Below are 21653 nucleotides of genomic sequence, written 5' to 3'. Positions count from 1 at the left end.
ATAATTGATATTGATGAGATTGATTTTGCTACAACGTATTCGATATACTGAGATTGTTTGAATGTTTAAATGCATATGGGTTGATGCAAAAACATTTTATGAAAAATGTTATACATCAACCAACAACATTTTCATCTAATTACAAGATGATGGCTTAGCATAGGTCTTTGATTTAGTGAAATATGATTTGGTTTTGATTTTTCCTTTTAGATTTTGATTAATAATGATATTCTTTGGTGGGTTTTATACAGTGTTTCTATTGCACGTGGTGATTGAATTTTGAGTATTTGTTTTACCTACCTCTTTCTAAATTGGTTGATTTGGTGGTTTAATATAGTGACATGCATATTTTTAGTCAAACCATTGTTTAAATTACTAAAAAAAAAAAGAAGAACAATAGTTTCGAGCTAGAATATAGTTTTAAAACTTAGGGTTAAATTTTTAGTTATTAGGTTTTGAATTTAGTTTTTTAGTTTGATTTTTAAATTTTAAAATGTTATGTTTAGTTTGGTTTTTAATTTATCCAAAATTTCAATATAGTTCACTCGTTAGTTTTTTTAATTGAAAAATTAAATTAATGAAACTAATTTGATTCTTTTTCTTATGATATTTAAGTAGGTACCATTTTACTATGATGTATTAGAATTTTTATTAGGACACTAGATTGTTTTAAAGTAAGTTTTACGATAAATTGAATTTTCTTGAAAATTTTCTTATAAGTTTAGATCGAAAGCTTCTTAAATTTTGTAATTTGTGTGTTGAATTGCATGTCAAGAGAATTCAAGTGATATTGATCCATACGACATCAAGGAATTACAAGATTCCGATAAGGTAATTCTTTTGTCATCAATTGATGTGAACTTGATTGTAATAATGAAAGACCTTTTAGTTGTATTTGCTCTTTTATTTCCTTATCAAATGAGAAAAACGTGAATATATAGCTTGTACTTGCAAACCGTTGTGTTTGTTATGATTAAAGATCTCTAGAGATATAGAATTTTTATACAATATGAAAGATACACGCTTGCTTACTTAGATATATAGATGGTTGTTGGGTATTATAGTCATCTCATTTAATTTATTTATTTTAGAAATGTAATGATGAGAGCGGTTTAATAAACGTTTTGTACTATTTGTATACAAGTCTAAGGGGGATGTATATACCTTCTATTGAATAGTGGAAGGTATTTTTTTAAAAAAAAAACATAGAGGAACTCCCAACACTATATTAACAGCATCTTTGACGTTCATACAATGTCGGGAGATATCTAGGAATTCCCGACACATTTTTTCCAACGCATGTCCCGATGCATAAATATGCGTCGGAAAAGGCTTTTTCGATGCTTCTTATATATCTCCCGACGATTTTGTGCATCAGAAAAATCTCTTTTTTTTTTTTTGTAGTGTTAGTATGCAAAGGAAGGATTCAATTTACACTAGTGTTGATATACTTGCCTTGCCTCCCTAACGTCGTGTTTACTTTTCAGAAAACATAATTCATCAATGGTAATCTAAACAATGAGTCTCATTTTGACTATGTTCACATTTGTTCCATAATCATAATCATAAGGAAATATGGAGCCCACAACCAAATTTATAATCAACAAAAGGAATCTAGTTGTTGGAGCATGTATCATAAAGGACACCTCGTGCATAGGTCACACGATGGGAACTCACCTAGCGACTAACACCTCCCGACGAGGAACCATGTCATTATGCGAGGAAAGCTCAATACAAGATAGGAATGGTAGTTGAACTAGCCCGATCTTCAACTAGTATCTTTTTATTACAAAGACACTATGCCTTACGCCTACTTGAAGATGATGGATTACTTGGTGCCAAACCAGCAACAATCCCAATGGATCCCACTGTCAAACTGAAAAATTCAGAGAAAAATCTCCTTGAAGACCCAATTGCATATATAAGACTAGTTGGAAAGCTACTGTACTTAACTATCTCAAGACTTGACTATACGTTTGCAATTCACAAGCTTAGCCAATGGCACAACCAGACAAAACACAATGAGTGCAACAAACCATCTCTTGAGATACATCAAAGGCTCGCCAGGCAAATGATCTTTCTATCTAAAATAGACAATCTATTAATAAAAGCATTTGTAGATGCAAATTGGGGATCATGTATGAACACTCGTTCTTCAATTACTGGATTCTATGTTTTTCCTTGGAATGTCATTAATCTCATGGAAATCAAAGAAACATCAAATTATTTCATGTTCATCAACTGAAGCAGAATACCGAGCACTAGCCACAGTTTCTTGTGAAGTTATATGACTTAAAAACCTCCTTCAAGAACTTCAAATCCCAACACTCACACTGGCTACTTTTTTTTGTGACAACCAAGCCACCATCTACATAGCTAACAATTCCATATTCCATGAGAGAACCAAACACATTGAACTTGAATGTCATTTTGTTCGAGACAGAGTCATAGATGGATCTATTAAACTGCTTCCTATATGCTCTTCAAATCAACTTGTTGATGCACTCATCAAGCCTCTTAATGCCGCCACTTTATGTCTCCATTTGTGCTAGATGAGAGTTAAAGTTATATTCTCTCCATCTTGAGGGGGCGTATTAGAAGTAAAATTGTATGTTAGTTTATGTTCTTAATTAGTTACAAATCAATTTCTTTTCCTGTTACAACCACCTTTGTAAATACTACTATAAATATCACTCTTTATCAATGAATAAAATGAGTGAAAGCTTTCTACCCAACTCTGTTCAATAAGTCTAGGGTCACATTTACTGTCGTAATGAAAATTCACTACATGAGTATCGGTATTTGCCAACACTCAAAACCATTGGGTAATCACTAAAAGAGCGTTGGGAAATGCTTTCCTAATTTGTCGTAGATACTATTGACATAGAAGTCGTGATATCATCGTAGGGAGACAATCCCCCAATGTTATAAAGATCAGGGTCCACAGTACGAATATAACCTTGATGCAAAAATATTGACATTAGGAATAAATAACTTCCGACATTGTATAAATAAAACTATCTAATAACTTCCAACATTGTATAAATAAAACTATGTTCCAATATTTTTGTACTGTTTTAGGGCCTATCAATTTTTTTCGTTTTCAAAATTATTCTATACAGGGTAAATATTTTACCGGTTTGTTATACTTTTGTAAAAACTCCATTTTCACACGACTAAAAAACTATTTTTATGAGTGCTTGATGAATAATTATTTAAAAAATGAAACTAAATAAAATTGAAATAAATATAAGATATATACATGTATCATAAGTAAAAAAAAAAATCATTTTAGAGTTAATAATAGAAATGTTTACAAATATACAAAAATATTCATAAATATAAAAAAATGTCAGTGTGTAATGGTGGTACACATCCATAGACTATTATCATCTATCATTGATAAAAACTAATAAATTGTTATCATGTATCATTGGTCGACGTCTATCATAGTAGATAGTGAAATTCTATTATAATAGTAAATTTTTTCAACATATTTACCATTGAAAACATTAAATGGTTAAACTAATTTAAACAAATTACGTTTTCAATCTTAGAGTAACTAACGAGGTTAAAACATTCCACTCCTCTAATAGTCATTTTGAAAATGAGAATGACATTGATTTATACTAATATAAACATTTATTGAAATTGAAGGATTAGTAAATTCTCTCTTCCATACGTACCTACAAAAGAAACAAAAACATGATTGTACATACTATATATGTATGGAAACGTCCTGAAGAACATTTGTGTATCAAAATCTAACAAGTCATACGAGTCATTTAATCGTTTTAGAGAAAGGGACATGGTAAGCATAGAAACAATTAATAGAAAGGGAAATAATGCGTCTGATGTCCTTGCCTTCACGTGGATTCGCTTCTACCACAAGTACTTATTTGTTAATATTAGCCCAACAAAGTAAGAAGGTGAGAGAGTTGGATGCTTTAGAAAAGGGTAAATGGAGTGAAGATAAAAGATAATTGTCGAGGAGATGGGGTGATGGTTATTTCGATTTGTTTTTGGGCCACAAAAAGTAGGGGTGGGGAGATGATGTGTAGTGAACTTGAAGAAAGGTGTATTTGTCTATGAACCTCAAACATTTATTTGTGATTGTGATTGTGATGTGATGATCCTTTACAAAGTTAAATAATTTAAATAAATTGACAAAGAAAGAGAGAACTGACTTGTGTGGAACACAAAGGAAACACAATGAAGGCCATATAATGAATTCCTTTTCTTTTTCCTATACAAAAACTGTATAAAGATAATCCCACAAGATTAGAGAGATTTTCTGTATACTTCTTTTAAAAAAACTTTTTGACACAAAGGAAAAATAAATATTTTTTTACTCTCCAACTACTAAATTAAAAAACATGAGATTATATAGATCATATTTTACACATTTAATAATAAAGAAGCAAAAATATAATTTGTTTTATACATATCATCGAACAATAAACTGCCTGTAAACATTTTGCATTGTTATCGTTGTACAAAATGTTTATAAACATCATATTTTTTTAATACGTTTCAATTGAAACAAAACGGTTCTACCGTTAAATGAACATCTCTATTTGTTTAGTATTTATTAAATGTTAATAAGAGTAACAATTTAATCCGAAAAACTTTGTTTTGTAATGATTTAGTGTATGTACTTTCCATTTATTATATTTAGTTTATAAGTTTCGATTTTGATTTCATAGTTCCTAGTTAGTATCAAATGTTACAACTTTATGTTTAAGATTTGAGTTTTGTTTCAAATGGAACCATAAATGTCAAGATTTTTTTACCTTTTAACCTTAGTTTTTATGTCATTTTCAGGTTACGTACGTAAGTTTGGTTTTGTTTCTTCTTGAACAATTTTAAGAGTTTTGGGAGGTATGGATTTGTCATCATATATGACTACAATTTTCAAAGCTCTCTTCTACATCTCTCGAAACCATGAGAAAATGAAGAGATCTAAGGAAAAGAAGATAATAAGCCACTAGGCTTTACATAATTAAAGAGCTTACCTCTAACAACATTTGTATGCATGCATGTACTTAACAACCAAACCAAGAAGAACTAAGAAATCTGCTATTGAAATCCCAACTCCACTACTTGTACTTTTAAGAAAAGAAAATTATATTTATTGAAAGGAATGTAAAATGATGGGGTTTGAGCCTTGAGAGAGATGGAGATTGGGGGCATGAGTGCAGTGTGCATTCATCTTCACAAGGACCCAGGGTTAAACTACCACAAAACGCTCATTATTACAACTTTAAAGCAATAGATTAGAAAACACACATTTGGATTTGGGTAGAAATAAAACACTTGAATTGTTGTCCTTTCGTTTCTTCTTGGACACTACTAATGAGTAAGTATGCTAATTGTTGCGGGTAATTTCCATGGGTAGAACCCAGAAATTTGTCTCATCCAAAACGGTTGCTACACAGAGGGGCCAGTTTTGAAAACTTTACAAACAATTTTTTTTGAAAATACACATCAAAACAAGCGCTTTACATACAAAAACTAAAATCTAAATAGTTATCAAACATAACCTAAAACTACTACAATTTTTTAAATTATAATCTAAACTTGAACAAACTTTGAATTGGTTTGGGATAAAAGGTTAGAGATGAAATATGATTTTGTTGTGTCAAAATTTAAGACGTTTCACAATTGCTTGGTATATATCTAATAAATGTTCAAACCCATAAATAATTGAAATATGTGTATATATATATGTATGTGTGTAAGAATAGGACCCATATTGACTTTTGTTCAATGCATTCAACAACGTCTGTCAACATGAACTGAAATGAATACATTAGACAAACTAACATAATTGGGTTTCTTAGCCAATGAATAGTAACTCAAGCTTCACGATGGTTGTAGAAAGAAAAGAAAATGATTCTCGCGTTAAAAGTAGAAAACAACGCTAACTAGTAAACTTCTATTAAGTATCTTTATCAATAACTTGAATAAGACCACTATTTTTTTTTTCTTTTGTAAAATTTAGATATCTACCTAAATAACTTAGACATTTCTAAAGAATCTTAAAGATAGATAAAAAAGAATCGAAAATGCTTTGAAACATTTCTTTTGAGATATTTATTTACATTCTTTAAAATTATCTAAAAATGTTTAGGAATAGTTGCAAATATAGCAATTAAATTCAAAATAATTAAATATATTACAACATTTTTAAAAAATTGCAAACATAACAAAATAGATATACTATGTTGCAAATATATTATTATATCATTAATAAACCATAAAAGTCTATCGGTCAAGAAGTCTATTACCGATAGACTTTATTATATTTGTAATTTTTTTTTTTTATTTTTGGAATTTGGGCAAGAAGTCAAATACTAAAAAAAATGTAAATGATTCCAAAAGCAAAAGGTTAAAAGAATATCTTTTGAAGTCGTAAGGGATTTCATTAAACCTTTAGATACTGATAATTTCACATAAATATCTAACATATTTATTCCTAAAATCTCATAGAAAGGAATTTTCCCCATTTATACAAATTAGAGAAAGAAAGAACAGTGGGAAAAAGTGAGTGCATAAGCAAAGAGAAAGAGAACTTGGGATCTCTCTCCATATGCCATATACTTACAAAAAAAAAAAAAAACCTTCATTCTTTTCCATTTGTGATAAACACAACTACCTCAATCACATTTCAAAACTTTCTTTATACAATTAACTCTCACACCAAAAATAAGAATAACTCTGATTAAAAAAATAGTTAAATAACCTCAAAAAAGCTAAACAAATTTTTACTTGAAAAGATTGATCAAAGATCAAGAATAAAAGAGAACTCGTTTCCAACTTTAAGATTTCAAGCTCTCCACAATGTAATTGTTTGAACTATATTGAAATTCCTAAATATGCATTCTAATACAAAAATACAAAGAAAAGTATAAAACTTGACTGATAACACTCTATGAAAAATTTCATTCAAATTTAATTTGGGTAGAAAATGTGAAAACTACAACTCATAATATGTGAATGAATTTGAATTTCTAGATTAATTATGACTTTTGGTGTCCAAATTACTTTTGAGGTTTCAAGTGGTGCAAATTTTAAAGTTCATTGAAAAGATTAGCTTAAAAATAATTCATTCTATGCTTCAGTTAATCAATGTCAATTATTTATCAGTTCCATCTCAATTTCTCCCACGATTCTAAAATGAAGACCAGTGGAAAGATATGAGCCTCTGAGACTGTATTCTTGTTTACGTTTAAACAAGTCTTAAAGTATAGCAATTCCACAAGCAATAGATCTACTACTTATTCATAAATATAGATAGAGATGCATCAATTTGCATTCAAAAGGAATAAGAAAAGTTATTCTGATTAGTTTTAATTACTCACTGATTCAAAAAGCCTTTGCTTCTAAGACTCTCAACCGTATCTTGAATGGCAACTTCAAGAGGAGTGAAAACAAGTCCCAGATCAATTAACTTCTTCGCTGCATCTTTGCAGGCAACCAACCCGGGTTGTGTTTCTCCAACAAATCTGCATCACAATTCCGAATTCAAAACATCATTTTCTTTTAATATCAAAAGAATATTGGTTAAATCAAATCCTCATCCTTCAACTTCCACATTGTAATACTCGACATTCAAGGGGTGTCTAGATCTAAAAAAGTTTGAGTAGGAACTCTATGCCTTGTTTAAGTCCAAGGAGTTTGTGGATGGGTGCCACAACTAAAAAAACAGATTAGTCCTACCAAGGTGGGCCACAAGAGTTCACAATTTCCTATATTTCTTAACTCCAAGGAGTTTAGACTTCACTATTTGCCTCAAACATCCCATAAAAAAAAGTTCCTTTCATTACATTTGACCACCAAGTGATTAACAAGCCAAATTCAAACATTAGCCAAATGATAATTTGCTTGAAGGTGTAGATGTAGAGAACAGAAACGAATAATGCATTTACCGTGTGAGAATGCAATTTATCAATGAAATGGTACAAAATTAGAAACGCATATTGTATAATTCAGTTGCTCAGTTTTGTTCAACTTATGTTCTAACCTGTGAACTGGAAATTGAGGGCAGATTTTCGCAACTTTGTCTGCAAACTCGGAAAATTGATAGATACCATTGGTGCAAAGATATCTACCAGAAGTAGGAGACTCGAACAATAAAATTTGTGCTTTTGCAACATCTTTGACATGTACAGCACCCAACCAATGATATTCCTGAGTATCCTGGGATCCATGGAGCAACTGCTGCAATACAGCACAACTTGCATTCAAAGTGGGTTGTAAAAGAGGACCAAGACATGTGGCTGGCAAGATGGAAACAACATCCAGTCCATGATTCTCTGCAAACTCCCATGCTGATTTCTCTGCCAATGTTTTTGAAACTGGATACCATTTCTGCAAAAATATTCAAAGAAAAAACAGAACAATATTAAAACAAGGGCATTTTACTTCAGGAGTTGATGGAAGTAAAAGGACAAAACATGAACATGGATTGTCTAAATAAATAATTCTCTGCCAATATGGATGTAAAACATTAACCTACACTAATAGAAAACCAGCTATTGATTAATGGGAGCCTAAGCACGGATAATACAACCGTTGTTTGTCAATGCCAAAGGCACAAAAACATACGCCTTGTGAGGCGCACTACATATGGGAAAAAAGGATCTCAAACATAAGAATTTTCGCATTTAGATTCAATAAACTTGACTCTTCTAGTTAATAACCCTTTTTACTATAACTATTTTAAAAAATAAAATGAAAAAGCCCCAAAGCCTTTTTCGAGGCTTATTTTGTGAGCCTCCCCTTTCCAAGTCATGACTTGTAATTTTCAAAATGGGATGTTTAAGAACAAGTGGTTACAGTCCATCAACCAACTGGAAGTTGCCAAACATGAAAACAACCAAAAGGAAGGAAAAAAGAACCTTGCGGGATATGCAGTACTCCAGGTCCGTCCATGAAGATTCATCAAAAGGCATGTGGGACGGCCAACCAGGATTAGGGACAAGAGCCGAAATAGAAGAAGTAAGAACAACACGCCTCACTCCGAACTTCTTCGCCGCATTAAGAACATTCACAGTGCCTTGAACCGCCGGCTCCACCAATTCTTTCTGTGGATCAACCGGATCCTCCAATGTACAGGGGGATGCGATATGGAATACTCCCTTGCAGCCTTCCACAGCTCTGGCCACCGCCTCACCGTCCATTAAATCCGCTTCGAAAATCCTAAGGTTAGCATTAGGGTTGGTAGAGGGCAGGAGATTTAACAAATGGGAAGAATCGGAGCCCGGGAAGATGGAGGTATGGATTGTAGTGTAGCCAGACTCCAAGAGCGCACGGACGACCCAGGATCCGATGAATCCATTGGCTCCGGTCACACAAACTGGCTCTTTCTCCTTGCTAGTTGCCATGCAATTCCAAAAGTGTTGAGTGGAAAGTGATCAGAGAAGGGAAGGGACCAACAAAAAGGAGAAGATTGTAAGGATTGAAAACTTAATTAATTGATCTATAGAAGAGAATCGAGAGATTTTCGTTGGGTTTATGCATTGAGGATTCTCTTTGTAGCAGATTTTATTCCAACTTGAAAACAGGAAATATCTCTAATTTGAATTCCAAGTTTGAACGCAGAATCCATTTGAGAAAAGGAAAAGATTATGTATTTATTTATAAATTAAATAAACTAAGGTATAAAAGAGAGTAGTTGATCAGGTTTTCAACCAACAACACGGTTATATATGTGTGTGTATATAATTTGTTTAGTTACACTAAATTTAAAAGAAAAATTACATACAAGTCGGGATTTGGACCAAGAACACACAATGAATGTTCTTTTTTCTGGGGAATAATTTAATAGTTTGGTTCAACAATAAACAAAATTATGTGTCTTTCTCTACAGTAGAGACGAAATATATTGGAGCTGAGAGTAGTTGTACTCAACTGTTATGAATGAAACAAATGGTTTATGAGTATGGAATTTCTCAAGATTTTATGTTTCTGTGTTGTGATAACATGAGCGCGATTGACATCCCCAAGAATCCTGTTCAGCACATTTGCACGAACATATCGATATTAATTGGTTGAAAAGGAAGTGATTATTTTGGAGTATGTTAGAAGCCCTACTCAGCTTGCCAATACCCTTACTAAACATTTGGATGTCATTGTCTTTGAAGACTTACATGCTGGGCTTGGTGTCTATAAATACAGCCCATAACAATTAAAGGTTTCTTGTGGGCTTTCGTTTTTCTAGACTATCCCATGGGAATACATATCATTTTGAAATATTTGGACAAAATAGTTGCACATTTAGCGATTAAACTATGGGAGTGGTTGCAAATTTAGCAATTAAATTCAAAATAATTAAGTATATAGCAATACTTTAAAAAATTTGCAAATATAGCTAAATTTGTCAAATTCTATCAATGATAAGAGTCTATCACCATGCTACAAATAATGGTCTATCATTGAGTCTATCAACGATACAAGTTTATCGTGATAGTTTTGCTATAGTTACAATTTTTTTAAAAGATTGCTATATCCTTAATTATTATTGTTAAATGACTATCAATTATAATTACCCTCCAATTTATCATGATTTTGATAACTTCCTTATATAAATGTGCATCTTTATTATAGAAATAAATTAGAAATAATTTTTTAATTAAGTATAAAATAAGATCGTGTCTAATATGGAATAATATACTAATTAATTACAATTGTATAATTGTATAAAATATTATTTTTTAATTTTCATTCTTATTCCTTAAACTATATCATTCCTTCCAAAATTTATTTTAAAATATATGTTTATATAGTAAATATTATTGAAATAGTATTGAAAATTTCTTACATACTTATTATCACATTATATATTTTTTAAATTAACAATATATAATTTAATATACCACATATTATTTACAATAAATATACGATGCAACAATGTCTTTTGTTTGCCTATTTAGTTTACCAATTAATGGAATATCTAAAATATATTCAATATACCCTAATCTTCATATTTTTCGAAATATACAGTAGTAACCTCGAATTTTAGATCCAAATTTTGTCGAAAAATACTGCACTTACCAGTCATCGAACTTTTTCTTCTTCACCGTCGAAATTTCTCAAATTTCTCATTATAAATGGTGGCTTCTGCAATTATAATGGAAGGAGTATACCACGGTATTCGAAGAAGGAAAGTGTGGTTGATTTCTTTCCTAAACTATAACCTATGCTTTTTGCCATTTATATTTTTATTTATAATCAATTTAATATTAGGAATGAGTATATATGTAATTTGTGCTCTATTTATGTAATATATAGGCCAATTTAGGACATTTGTGAAATTTATTAGAAATTTAGGTCTATCATGTAATATCATATAGCAATATAGGCTATCTTAGTTAAAGACCCTATCATTTTTTAACATTCCCTTAGTTACCTGGCCCAATGGTTTCCACACAAAAAGGTCATTATCGTTTTGTTGCCTTCGTCTCACCTCTTGTAATGTCAACTCCCTCCAACTTCAACTCTAGTTCTGATTCAAAGTCTATTGAAGCGTCGTTGTAGCTAAGTTATTTTCTGGCAAGATTCATAGTCGTCTAGTTCATTGCATGCTGATGTCGGTTTGTCTGTTAGTGCCTTTATGACTCCTTCTGATTCTAGGTCTAAAGAGCAACTTGTTCCTCGTGTTGGCAAGATTGTTCATGTTCCTACTGCTTCTACGTTTGTCTCTTCTCACAAACCTTCCATCTCGTCTCAACGGCCTACGATGAGTTTTTCTAGGGTTCTTGCCCAAAATTGGGTTTCTACTGATTGTGCCTTTTATTCCTCTGACAATGATGATCGTGTGGTTTTGTTTGAGTTGTTACGGTATCCTCAATGTTGTTTGTTTCATTTTCTGATGCAGTTCCTCCTACTTCAAATGTTGCTACTCCTATTGCATCTACTGCCCCTCCCAAGGCTCATGTGTCTAATGCTTATGGTGCTTTGAGTTCTCCTTCTTGTTCTTCAAATATTGAGTCTCCTACAGTTGACCATCCAGTTGATGCAACTGTTGACGATTTTTTTATGCCTCTGAGTCTTTTTTTGGGACTAATTTTTGTCATGCCTCATCTACTTCTAATGTTTATGATCTTGTTGGTTCTTCTTCTTCCTCCCCACTTGCTACAATTTTTGTACTTGGTTTTTCCTATGATGTCCCTACATTGCATCTGGTGTTCCTACACCTGCTTCTAATGTTGCTCCTGTTGGTACAACGTCTGGCACTTCTACCACCGCTTCTAGTCAATGAGGTTTTCACCATGATGTTGCCCTAACATCTAATACTACTTAAGTTCTCAGCCTGTCTCATCGTTTGCTCCTCCATATGTACCCACTTCTGTTTCAAAAATTCTCCATCATCCTTCTGTCAAAAGGCAAAAGGTGATCACTACTAAGGCAGGACAACGTAAGCTCTCTTTTAATATTCTTGTTGTGTCAATTGATGTAGTCTCATTTCATTCAGAAGATAGTGTGCATAAGTGGAAGTACGTGGTTCAACGTTCAATTGCTGATGAGTTGAACATCTCTCATAAGCATCACTCATGAACTCTTGCGATTGTGTTAATCAAAAGTGATGGTCTTTTGCGCACATTTGTTGATATTAGTCCCTTTTATCTTTGTCTGATTAAGGAATTAATTAACTATGGACCTGCCTGCTAATTTTAATGATTTAAGTGTTAATGACTACCAAAATGTTCATGTGTGTGGCCATTGCTTCTCTATCTCTCCTCGACTTGATAATGATTTTCTTGGTGTTTTCGTACCTGGTGGTTATTCTCCTATTCTTCCTTCTCCTGAACAGTTGACTATAGAGTTGTCTAGTGATATGGTTCATTCTTGGCCTCTAATGGTCAATTGTTGTTATCTCTTTGCACTAGTAGAAATTTAGATTTTAACGACGCAAAATTTACGTCATAAAAAGTTTCAACGACATAATTTTTACGTCATTGAAGCTCCTGCCAAGAAAGGCTATTTAACGACACATTGAAAAATGTGTCGTTAAATATTCTTAGATGACACCAAGATTGTTTCATTAATACCTTTACCTTGTTACAATAATATGTCATCGTTATCTATAACTTACACCAATATATTGTCATCAATACCTTTGCATTGAAGCTTTACAACATAATTGATAGCATTTTTCATCAAAATTTCAAAATCTTTATTAAACATACATACCCATGTACATATATTTAATTAATCTAACACATTGCACCAAATAAATTCCATTAATCTAACACCCAATAAATTCCTAAACTTCCAATATCAATTAATGTAACACCAATAATAAGTTCCTTAAATTTTTTGGGTGTTACAAAATCAACCCAACCCAACCCATACAATGTGAATTGGGTAGTCCAAGTTGTTAGGGTACCCAAGTTATTCTTACACCTCTATTTGATACACGATCTAAAACCAAATAAGATCGTATACCAAATAACAATATGAAAAAAATTACAAAAAAAAAAAAAAAAAAAAAAAAAAGAGAAGAAATAAGATGAAAATGAAAGGACAAAGTTGAAATATTTTTTTAAAAAATTATTTTGTTATACACTGAACTGTAAATACTGGTGTGTTTTCATTATATTTAAGAAAATTAAATTTTCCTTTCAATATCTTATTTTTACAGTAATTTATTAACTATAGGGATGGTGGTCATTATTTTTGGTTTTTTGTTTGGTTGTTCACCCATTTTTCTTCACAAACACATGTAATTAGCTAATATTTGAACATTAGACAATTTTCAAACCATCATGATGAATCAAAGTGTAATAATATAGTAGTTTTTAAGAAAGGTCTAGCAGCTGTTATATCAAAAATGGAAATTGAAGTACATCATTTTACGTTCATTCGTGAGTTTTAGAAGAATTTCAACCTCATTTGCACCTCATGACTAACTTTCATTTGCACCTCCAACATTCCATTTAATTCAATCTAAAGATCTTTTAAAACTCCATATCTTCGTCTAAACAGAAAAACAAAATTCCACTTACTTATATAAATAGATTCTCATATCTTTCCCTCACAAACCCAGAACCTATAATGAATTGCTTTGCTTTGTGTCCACTACGTACTCTACTGGTAAGCCCATTTCTTATCCCCTCCTTTCTCACTGCTCGTCTCCCTAACCCCATTTTCTTCAACTCTACCTAAGAACTATACAGATGGAAGGGCCTTTCTTACTTTACTTACTTCATTCAAACGGTTCATTCATTTTTAAATTTCAACAATCAATTCTCGAGATAATCGAAATGACTTTTTAACTCTCTTAAAGTCTTCAAAGATAAAAATATTTTTAATACTTCCACTCTAGGAACGTTTACATCGCATCTACAAATCAGATTTGTATATTTAAAAAGAATTTGAGAAGTACTTTTTACTAGTTTTTTTTTTTGTTCAATATACTTTTTTTCTTGTCCTTGTAACTAAAAAGTGTTTTACTAGTTTTTTTTAGATCTTCGATTAGATTTAATTTTCTATGGTTTTTAAATTGCATTTATCAAAATTTCAGTTAACTTATAAGATTTGTGTAATGTTTTCTCATTCTTTTCTTTTAATTTAATTGAGAGATCTAGTGGCATCTAATCAAATAAATAAACAAGCAATAAGGTTCCATAAAGTAATGAAAAAGCATAATAAATGGAGTTTTTAAATAATAGTACTCCCATATACTTCCTAATATATAACACATGATACCAACACTATAAGAAAATCATATATTGGTTTAGGCAAAATCATTATATTTAGTAAAAATAGAGAAATAAATCTAAATATTTTTCCATAATCATATCTGAAGGGGTGTGAATCAACGTGGGTATAATTATTGTATTAATCTTAATTTGGATGAAAGAGTAGAGTAGGATTTGAACTATATATTTCTTTTAGTAGACTGTCGGTGAAAGGTTGAAGGAAGGTGAGGATGACATCAAGTCATTGCGCCTCTTATGCCCTAGGCGACACCATGCTATAACGGCTGGGACAAAGGATCGTGACCTCGTGAGGGTGAGCTAGCTCCAAAAAACTCATCATCGGTTCAAATTGTAGGCTACAGCTGCTTGCCTGAACAAAATTGGAATCGCTAGTAATTGTTGGTTAGCCATAAGACGGTGAATTCTTTCTCGAGCCTTGTACGTACACATCGTCCATCACACTATGGAAGTCGGTCATGCCCGAAGTCGTTACTTTAACCGCAAGGTGAGGAATGTCCAAAGGCAGAGCACACACATGTGATCAAGTCTTTAACAAAGGTAGTCTAAAAACTTATTTTCTTTAACGAAAAGGAACAAAATACTATCATTAAAAAAAAAGTTAATCAATTCAGAAAACCTCAAGGTAATGACAACGGTGAACAACTTTTTTTTGTGAGCAACATTTTAATTGAAATAAAATTAATAGAGATCCAAAAGATCTTAAACAAAGGAATTGATCGATTATATGATATAAGATATATATCTAACTTTTTTATTTAGCATCTATATTCTCAAATTTAACTTCAATAAAACACTTATGCTTTCTATGTAGGAGGTAAATATAATCCCTTTTGAATCACGATGCATTTTCACTTTTATTTCTCCATCTCAACATGGAAGAAACAAAACCAAATAAATTAAACATCAAACATATTATTCATGAGTTAGCTAGCTCCATGATTTATTTATAATTCTTAAATATGTACAATAATTATCTTTCATCTCTTTCAAATTTTGTGTAAAATAATATATATTTATAATTTATACTCACGTAAAAAATATATATTTTAAATATGACATTGAAGAATTTTAACCACAATTTCTCTTTTTCACGTGCAAATTCGATCACCAGGAGGCAGAGACAATGTATATAAATAAAAGGTAGTGATAGTAGAATTTTTTTAAATTGGGTAAGCAAAATATTCGAAATTGGATGATAGATTATAATATAGTCTTTCTAAAGTACAATTTGGCAAGTTCAGTTTTCTTATCAAGGCTTTATATATGATAGATTCAAAGTAAGGCCTTTAGCTTTAGCCCACTTTCTTTGAGAGTCCTATAAGTTCATTAATAAAAGTCTAGTATCCAATTTCTTAATTGTAATTAATGGAGTTTCTAATTCTAGTTAAAGCCTCCTCTAATTTAAGTTATATTCACATTTTTTAGTATAGAATTTTTAGCATATGGGTGTCCAGCAAACTATATACTATTGTCTACTTCAAGCATAATTCACTATAAATCTACTTTTCAGATGAGTCAGTACAAAAATCTTATGTGTATCAAAATATACATAATTATTCTTCAGTCACACACATCTAAGTGATATCCAAGTTCTAACACTTGTGAATAATACTTTATAGTAACAAAGTTTTATTATGATTGGATGTAAAATATTTAAAACCCTAGCCATAGTATGCCTTAGAGATTATAAACTAATTAGTAATGTATGATCTTACCTGCAAAACGATAGTAATACTACCAAAATTAAAAGAACACAACAATGTATATAAAATTATTAAATAGTATATGGTTTTATCTCAAAACCAATTAATAATGAGATAAGTAACACATCTATCTCAATAAAGATAATGTTGATGTTATTTGATTCTTCTAGTGTAGAATCTTTAACCTCGATAGGACGGAGAATATAGAAGTAAATAGTATATGAAATAATTCAATATAAAGATATGAATGAGATTAAAAGAAAGGCATGTGAGCAAAATGAATGAATTAGATGGAACTAGAAAGATGGTTGAAAGTAGGAAATATAAAGAGATCGACTATTTCAAAAAGATTATATGTATGGTCTAGTGGAGATAATTAAGTTAGTGGTATTAGAGTCATCCCTCTAACTCAATCGTATTATAGAAAATCCATTTTCTAAGAAAACAACTAATAGAAAACAAATAAATTAGAAAAAAAATCAATAACACAATTTGTAATTGAAATCAAAGTCTCACGTTAACTTGATAAGAGGAATAATCGATCATGGATAATATAATAAATAATGACAACTACTTTGAATAGCATGAGATATGTTGAGTAAAACAAGAAAAGAAAACAAAGACATGAAAACATACCTTCAAATTAAAAATTAAAGGAAACAAAGTATCGCACTATTGTAGATATATAATTTGAAAATTGGAAAGATAAGATACCAGCAGTATAATTAATATATAGGAGGAGGCACAAATATATGTTTACATTTATAAATACATATAGGGGCTGTGTTGAAGTAGGGCTGCAAGGCTGCAGTTGCAATGAAAATGGCTTAACAAAAGTACTGAAAACAGAAAGAAGAAGGTTGCCTGTTTAAAAGAAAAAAAGAAGAAAATGGGCATTAATTAATAGATGATAGAGTATATGGACCTCTCTCTCTATATATATATATATTATATATATATACTACTCATAATTATTATATTTTACACTTTACCATAAATACAATATTCATAATTTATGCTATTTTGTGCCTCTAAAATCCTCTAGCTCTCTCAAAATTCATTACATTTCAATATGTGAGAGAACAATTTTTAATGCATTTTTGCATGGTAGCCTATTAAATATCACCGTACGTTTTCCCCCAACTCACACCACCTATATCCTAATTCCTACATTACACTTACTTAAATTCCTTCTCTCAAATATATATATATATATCCACACACACACTCTCTCTTCCTCGATGTGTAGAGCTCAAATCCCAATAAAAATCCTTATCTTTCTACACCAATTCAATTATTTATAATGTATTTTACAACTTTATCCTAATTAATTTTTATCATATAAATTATTTTTAATAACTCGTTTAAATTCATGCTAGTAAAGATATACATTCTTTTTAGACAAGAAGTTAACAGATCTATTTTCTTTTTCAATACTTCATTTAATTACAAAATCTTAGGAGAGGGCAAAGATATAAGAAAATCAAAGAAGAGAAGCTTATAGAAAGTCTTGTAACCAATAATTATTGGTCCAAGTGAGAAAAAAATTATAGTATTATAATGTAGTATATACATCCCACATCTCTTCTAATTACACTTAGATTATATATATATCATTGATTGGTATATTATTTTATTTTATGGACCCATTTAAACTTAAATGCTATTGATATGGCAAGCTTATGAAAAAAATTTGAATGTGATACACACATATAATATATACGAACTTTGACCACAAATTAGAAAAACTTGGGAAGAAGAAACATTCTATTATCATTGATATCGAGATATGATAACACTTCAACAAGTTACAACCAACAAGATCCCCTTTGGATCTCTTGCAAATATAAAACGTCCCTAAACTAATTATTTTAATATATAATGAAAATCCTCCTACATATACTATGCAATAAACTAACTATAATTATATAATATTTCTCAGATTAGTTATATATATATGTTCACATGATATCATGCAGCTCAATAGATTAAAAGAAAAAAATGGACATTGAAGTAGTTTTGAGGTAGTAACAAGGGGACGTTATTCTTCAATCATATATGTCATGATGAGTACTAAGCATAAGATATTGCCAACCTGAATATAGCTAAATTTGCGTACGTTAAGGTTTGAGTTTTTCATTTGTTGACAATTTACTTGAAGGGATTGGCTGCGTCTTGGATCGAATTCCAGTCCCAAAGTCTGTCGGAGAATACAACTGGTAGCGTGTTGAGGGCGAGTTGTTGCGGAGGAGGTGGTGGTGTCGGTTGGTAATATTGCGAAGGTAAAGAGTTTATGATGGTGGTGGGCGAAGCAGATAGCGGTGGTTGTTGTTGTTGATAGTGAATGAGTTTCTGTAGGTCATCAAGGGAATTATTGGAAGAAGGAGAGAAGAAAGAGGTGTAAGTTGGCAAAATAAGTGAAGAAGAAGAAGGTAATAATTGTTGCTGTTGTTGTTGTTGTTGTTTATGAAGAATAATGGATTGGTGATCATCTTCTTCCATGCAATTGGGAGTAGTAGAAGCTGAAGCTGGAATTTGAAGAGAAGAAGTAGCAGCCATGTTGATTAATGGAGAAGTGGGAAAAGGGTTTTGTTTGGAGAGGCCAAGAACAGTTGTAACTTCTTCACAAGAGCTGGTGGCGGAGGCGTCGGCTGCGGTAGCTTCAACTCCAGAGCCAATTTGAAGTTGGTGAGGGTGGAATTGCGACTCGAAGCTCGTCGGAAATTTATCCGTGGATGAGGATGAAGTTTGGACGACATTAACTGAGCCACCACCCGGAAGAAGATTATTCTTCGAGCTTGTCATTCGGGAAGACGATGCTCTTGACGGGAGAGAGCGAGGGAGTGAAGGGTGATCTTCGACTCCGGCTCTTTTGTATACCCGACACAACGAAATCTCCGCCTGAACATCAAAATTGAAAAAGAAAATTATTCAATAAAACCACCACAGACGAACATAACTTGAGAAGCAAAATCTGAGCAGGTTTTTCTTTATCTTCTCTCTCTTCCTCTGAAAACTTGGGGGGAGAATTTAAAGCAAATCACGCAATTCATGACAAAACATTTAAACAAACCCAAAAAAAAAAGTACTGTCAGAGACTGATCAGTTATAAGGGTATGTGTACGACTACAAAACAAACGCGAGATTCATAAATTCTCTCTTGGAAATTAATGATTAGACTAACCCAACTCCAGAATTTTCAAAGTGAAATGAAAAGTAAGGTCATTGCTGGAAAAACCTTTTGATATCGTTCGGTCTCATGATGGGGCAAGCGATACTCGTTCATAATCCAACTAGTACGAATACCCTTAGGAGCCTTGCCGGAGTAAAAAACTAGGGTTTTCTTAAGGCCAATAGAACGAAAATCCTCGGTACGAATCATGCGATCGGCACCGGTGGCCTTCCAATAGCCGGAGGTAGTAACACGATTGGGACGGTCACCGTTACGGTATTTACGATCGCGAGGGACATAGAAGAACCATTCCTTCTCTCCGATGGCAGCCAAAGCTAAGGAAATGAAGAAATTGAGGAATTGTAATTATAGGGTTATAAGGAGAAAAGGAAAAAAAAAGGGGAGAAAGTAATACCAGGAAGCTCCCAAGGGTCGTAGCGATAAAGATCAAGAAAAGTGATGAGCTCGACATTAAAGCGTTTGCCCTCGACCTTACGGCGAAGGTAGAATTCAACGAGTTCTTCTTCAGTAGGGTGGAAGCGGAAGCCAGGCATAACGACGTCGTGTTCATGTTGATCATGATCGATATCGTCGTGATCTTCGCAGTTGTTGTTGTTGTTGTTGGTTTTGTTGCTGCTAATTTCTTCTTGCCTCATCCTTGCTGAACTGCTTCTTGCTGCAGCTGCAATTGCCATAAAATTCCTGATTTTAAAAATCACTTTCTCTTTCTTTCTTTCCTTTTCTCTCCCTCTCTCTCTCTCTCTCCTCTCTCTCTCTCTCTTTTGTATCTCTTTTTTTCTCTCTCTGGGTATGGCTTTATGTGGGTGTAAATTATTATATATATAAATTTTTTTGTGAAGGTGAATGGGAGCAAGTGGGGGTGAATACAAAAGATAAGAAGATGGTTAAATTTTATATGATGTATAATGTATATATGTCTTCATATTTCGTACTATTTCAAAACTCTCTCTAAAACTCTAACAATTGGCTTCTCATTTTTAGTGGTTTTCTACCCAAATTCAAAATTTTAGGCCATGCTTAATTAATATGTAATTAGATTTATTGTAATCATAATACCCAATAATTTTTATCGATATTGTTAGTTACTACTAACATTTAGAGTTCATCCGTAACCATGTCCATAATGATAATAATTGTAAGAGATTTGTAATTATTTTACTATAACAGTAATTATAGTGTTGTAATAATAACGAGAAAAAAATTGTTGGACAATTGTTTGAAAAAAAACTAGCTTGCTCCACTTAATTTTCAAATGAAATTAGATTGATCTCATTCAACTCCATTGATTACGAATTTAACTCTTGATTCCACATTTTATTAGAATTACACAATACTACGAAACACCAACAAATGGAATCATCTAGAGTCTATTTTTTAATTTATTAAAAAAAAAAGAAAAAAATATTATTTTAGTGTTTGTACTTTAAAAGTGTTTAATTTTAGTTTATATATATACTTTTCCTTGTTGTTTAATTTTAGTTTGTATATTTTCAATAAATTTTATTTGAAGCCCTTAAAAAATGTTAAATAATAGAATAATAAATTAAGTTAATTGATTTTGAAATGAAATATAATATTATTAAATAATATGAATACGTTTTCAAATAATACATAATTAAAAAAATAACCGGAAACTAGTTGTGGAGATTAAATTTAAAATTTATTTTAAGTATATGAACTAAAATTTAATAATTAAAAGAACGTAGACTGATATTAAACCACTTCAAACTTTAATATCACAATGCTATTTGAATCCTTATTAAATGTATATATATGTACACACAGGAGTGAATTTAGAAAAATAGTTAGATGCATTTCAAACTAAACAGGTTTATCTCACTTTAATGGTCCAATTATATACTTTGTTTAGTGACAAATTTTCTTCTAATCAACTTGGTTTTTGTTGGAAGTTCTTTGTATATAATTAGAGTGGTATACATATTGGATAGGGGAATTTTTGGATGCATCCAGGTGTTGCGCTCTTTGTATATGAAACATGTAAATGCATTTGGATCATATGCATCCATC

The 21653-nt window shown here is 31.5% G+C and overlaps 2 protein-coding genes across 2 annotated transcripts; both read right to left on the bottom strand.

Moving 5' to 3' along the window:
• Positions 1-7092: 7092 nt before the first annotated feature.
• LOC101213078 (cinnamoyl-CoA reductase 1) lies at positions 7093-10087 on the bottom strand. Its single transcript, XM_004133695.3, has 3 exons — positions 8904-10087; positions 8027-8373; positions 7093-7508 (listed from the first exon to the last, which is right to left on the bottom strand). The coding sequence occupies exons 1-3, from the start codon at positions 9387-9389 to the stop codon at positions 7361-7363; spliced, it is 981 nt and encodes a 326-aa protein (XP_004133743.1). The 5' UTR covers positions 9390-10087; the 3' UTR covers positions 7093-7360.
• Positions 10088-18174: 8087 nt separating this feature from the next.
• LOC101216775 (NAC domain-containing protein 35) lies at positions 18175-20426 on the bottom strand. Its single transcript, XM_011652286.2, has 3 exons — positions 20020-20426; positions 19671-19939; positions 18175-19333 (listed from the first exon to the last, which is right to left on the bottom strand). The coding sequence occupies exons 1-3, from the start codon at positions 20297-20299 to the stop codon at positions 18584-18586; spliced, it is 1299 nt and encodes a 432-aa protein (XP_011650588.1). The 5' UTR covers positions 20300-20426; the 3' UTR covers positions 18175-18583.
• Positions 20427-21653: the final 1227 nt, after the last annotated feature.

The sequence above is a fragment of the Cucumis sativus genome, chromosome 3, assembly GCF_000004075.3.
Source record: "Cucumis sativus cultivar 9930 chromosome 3, Cucumber_9930_V3, whole genome shotgun sequence".
Classification (NCBI taxonomy): Eukaryota; Viridiplantae; Streptophyta; class Magnoliopsida; order Cucurbitales; family Cucurbitaceae; genus Cucumis; species Cucumis sativus.
The sequence above is the reverse complement of the archived record's forward strand: the minus strand, read 5'-3'. Positions and strand labels throughout refer to the sequence as shown.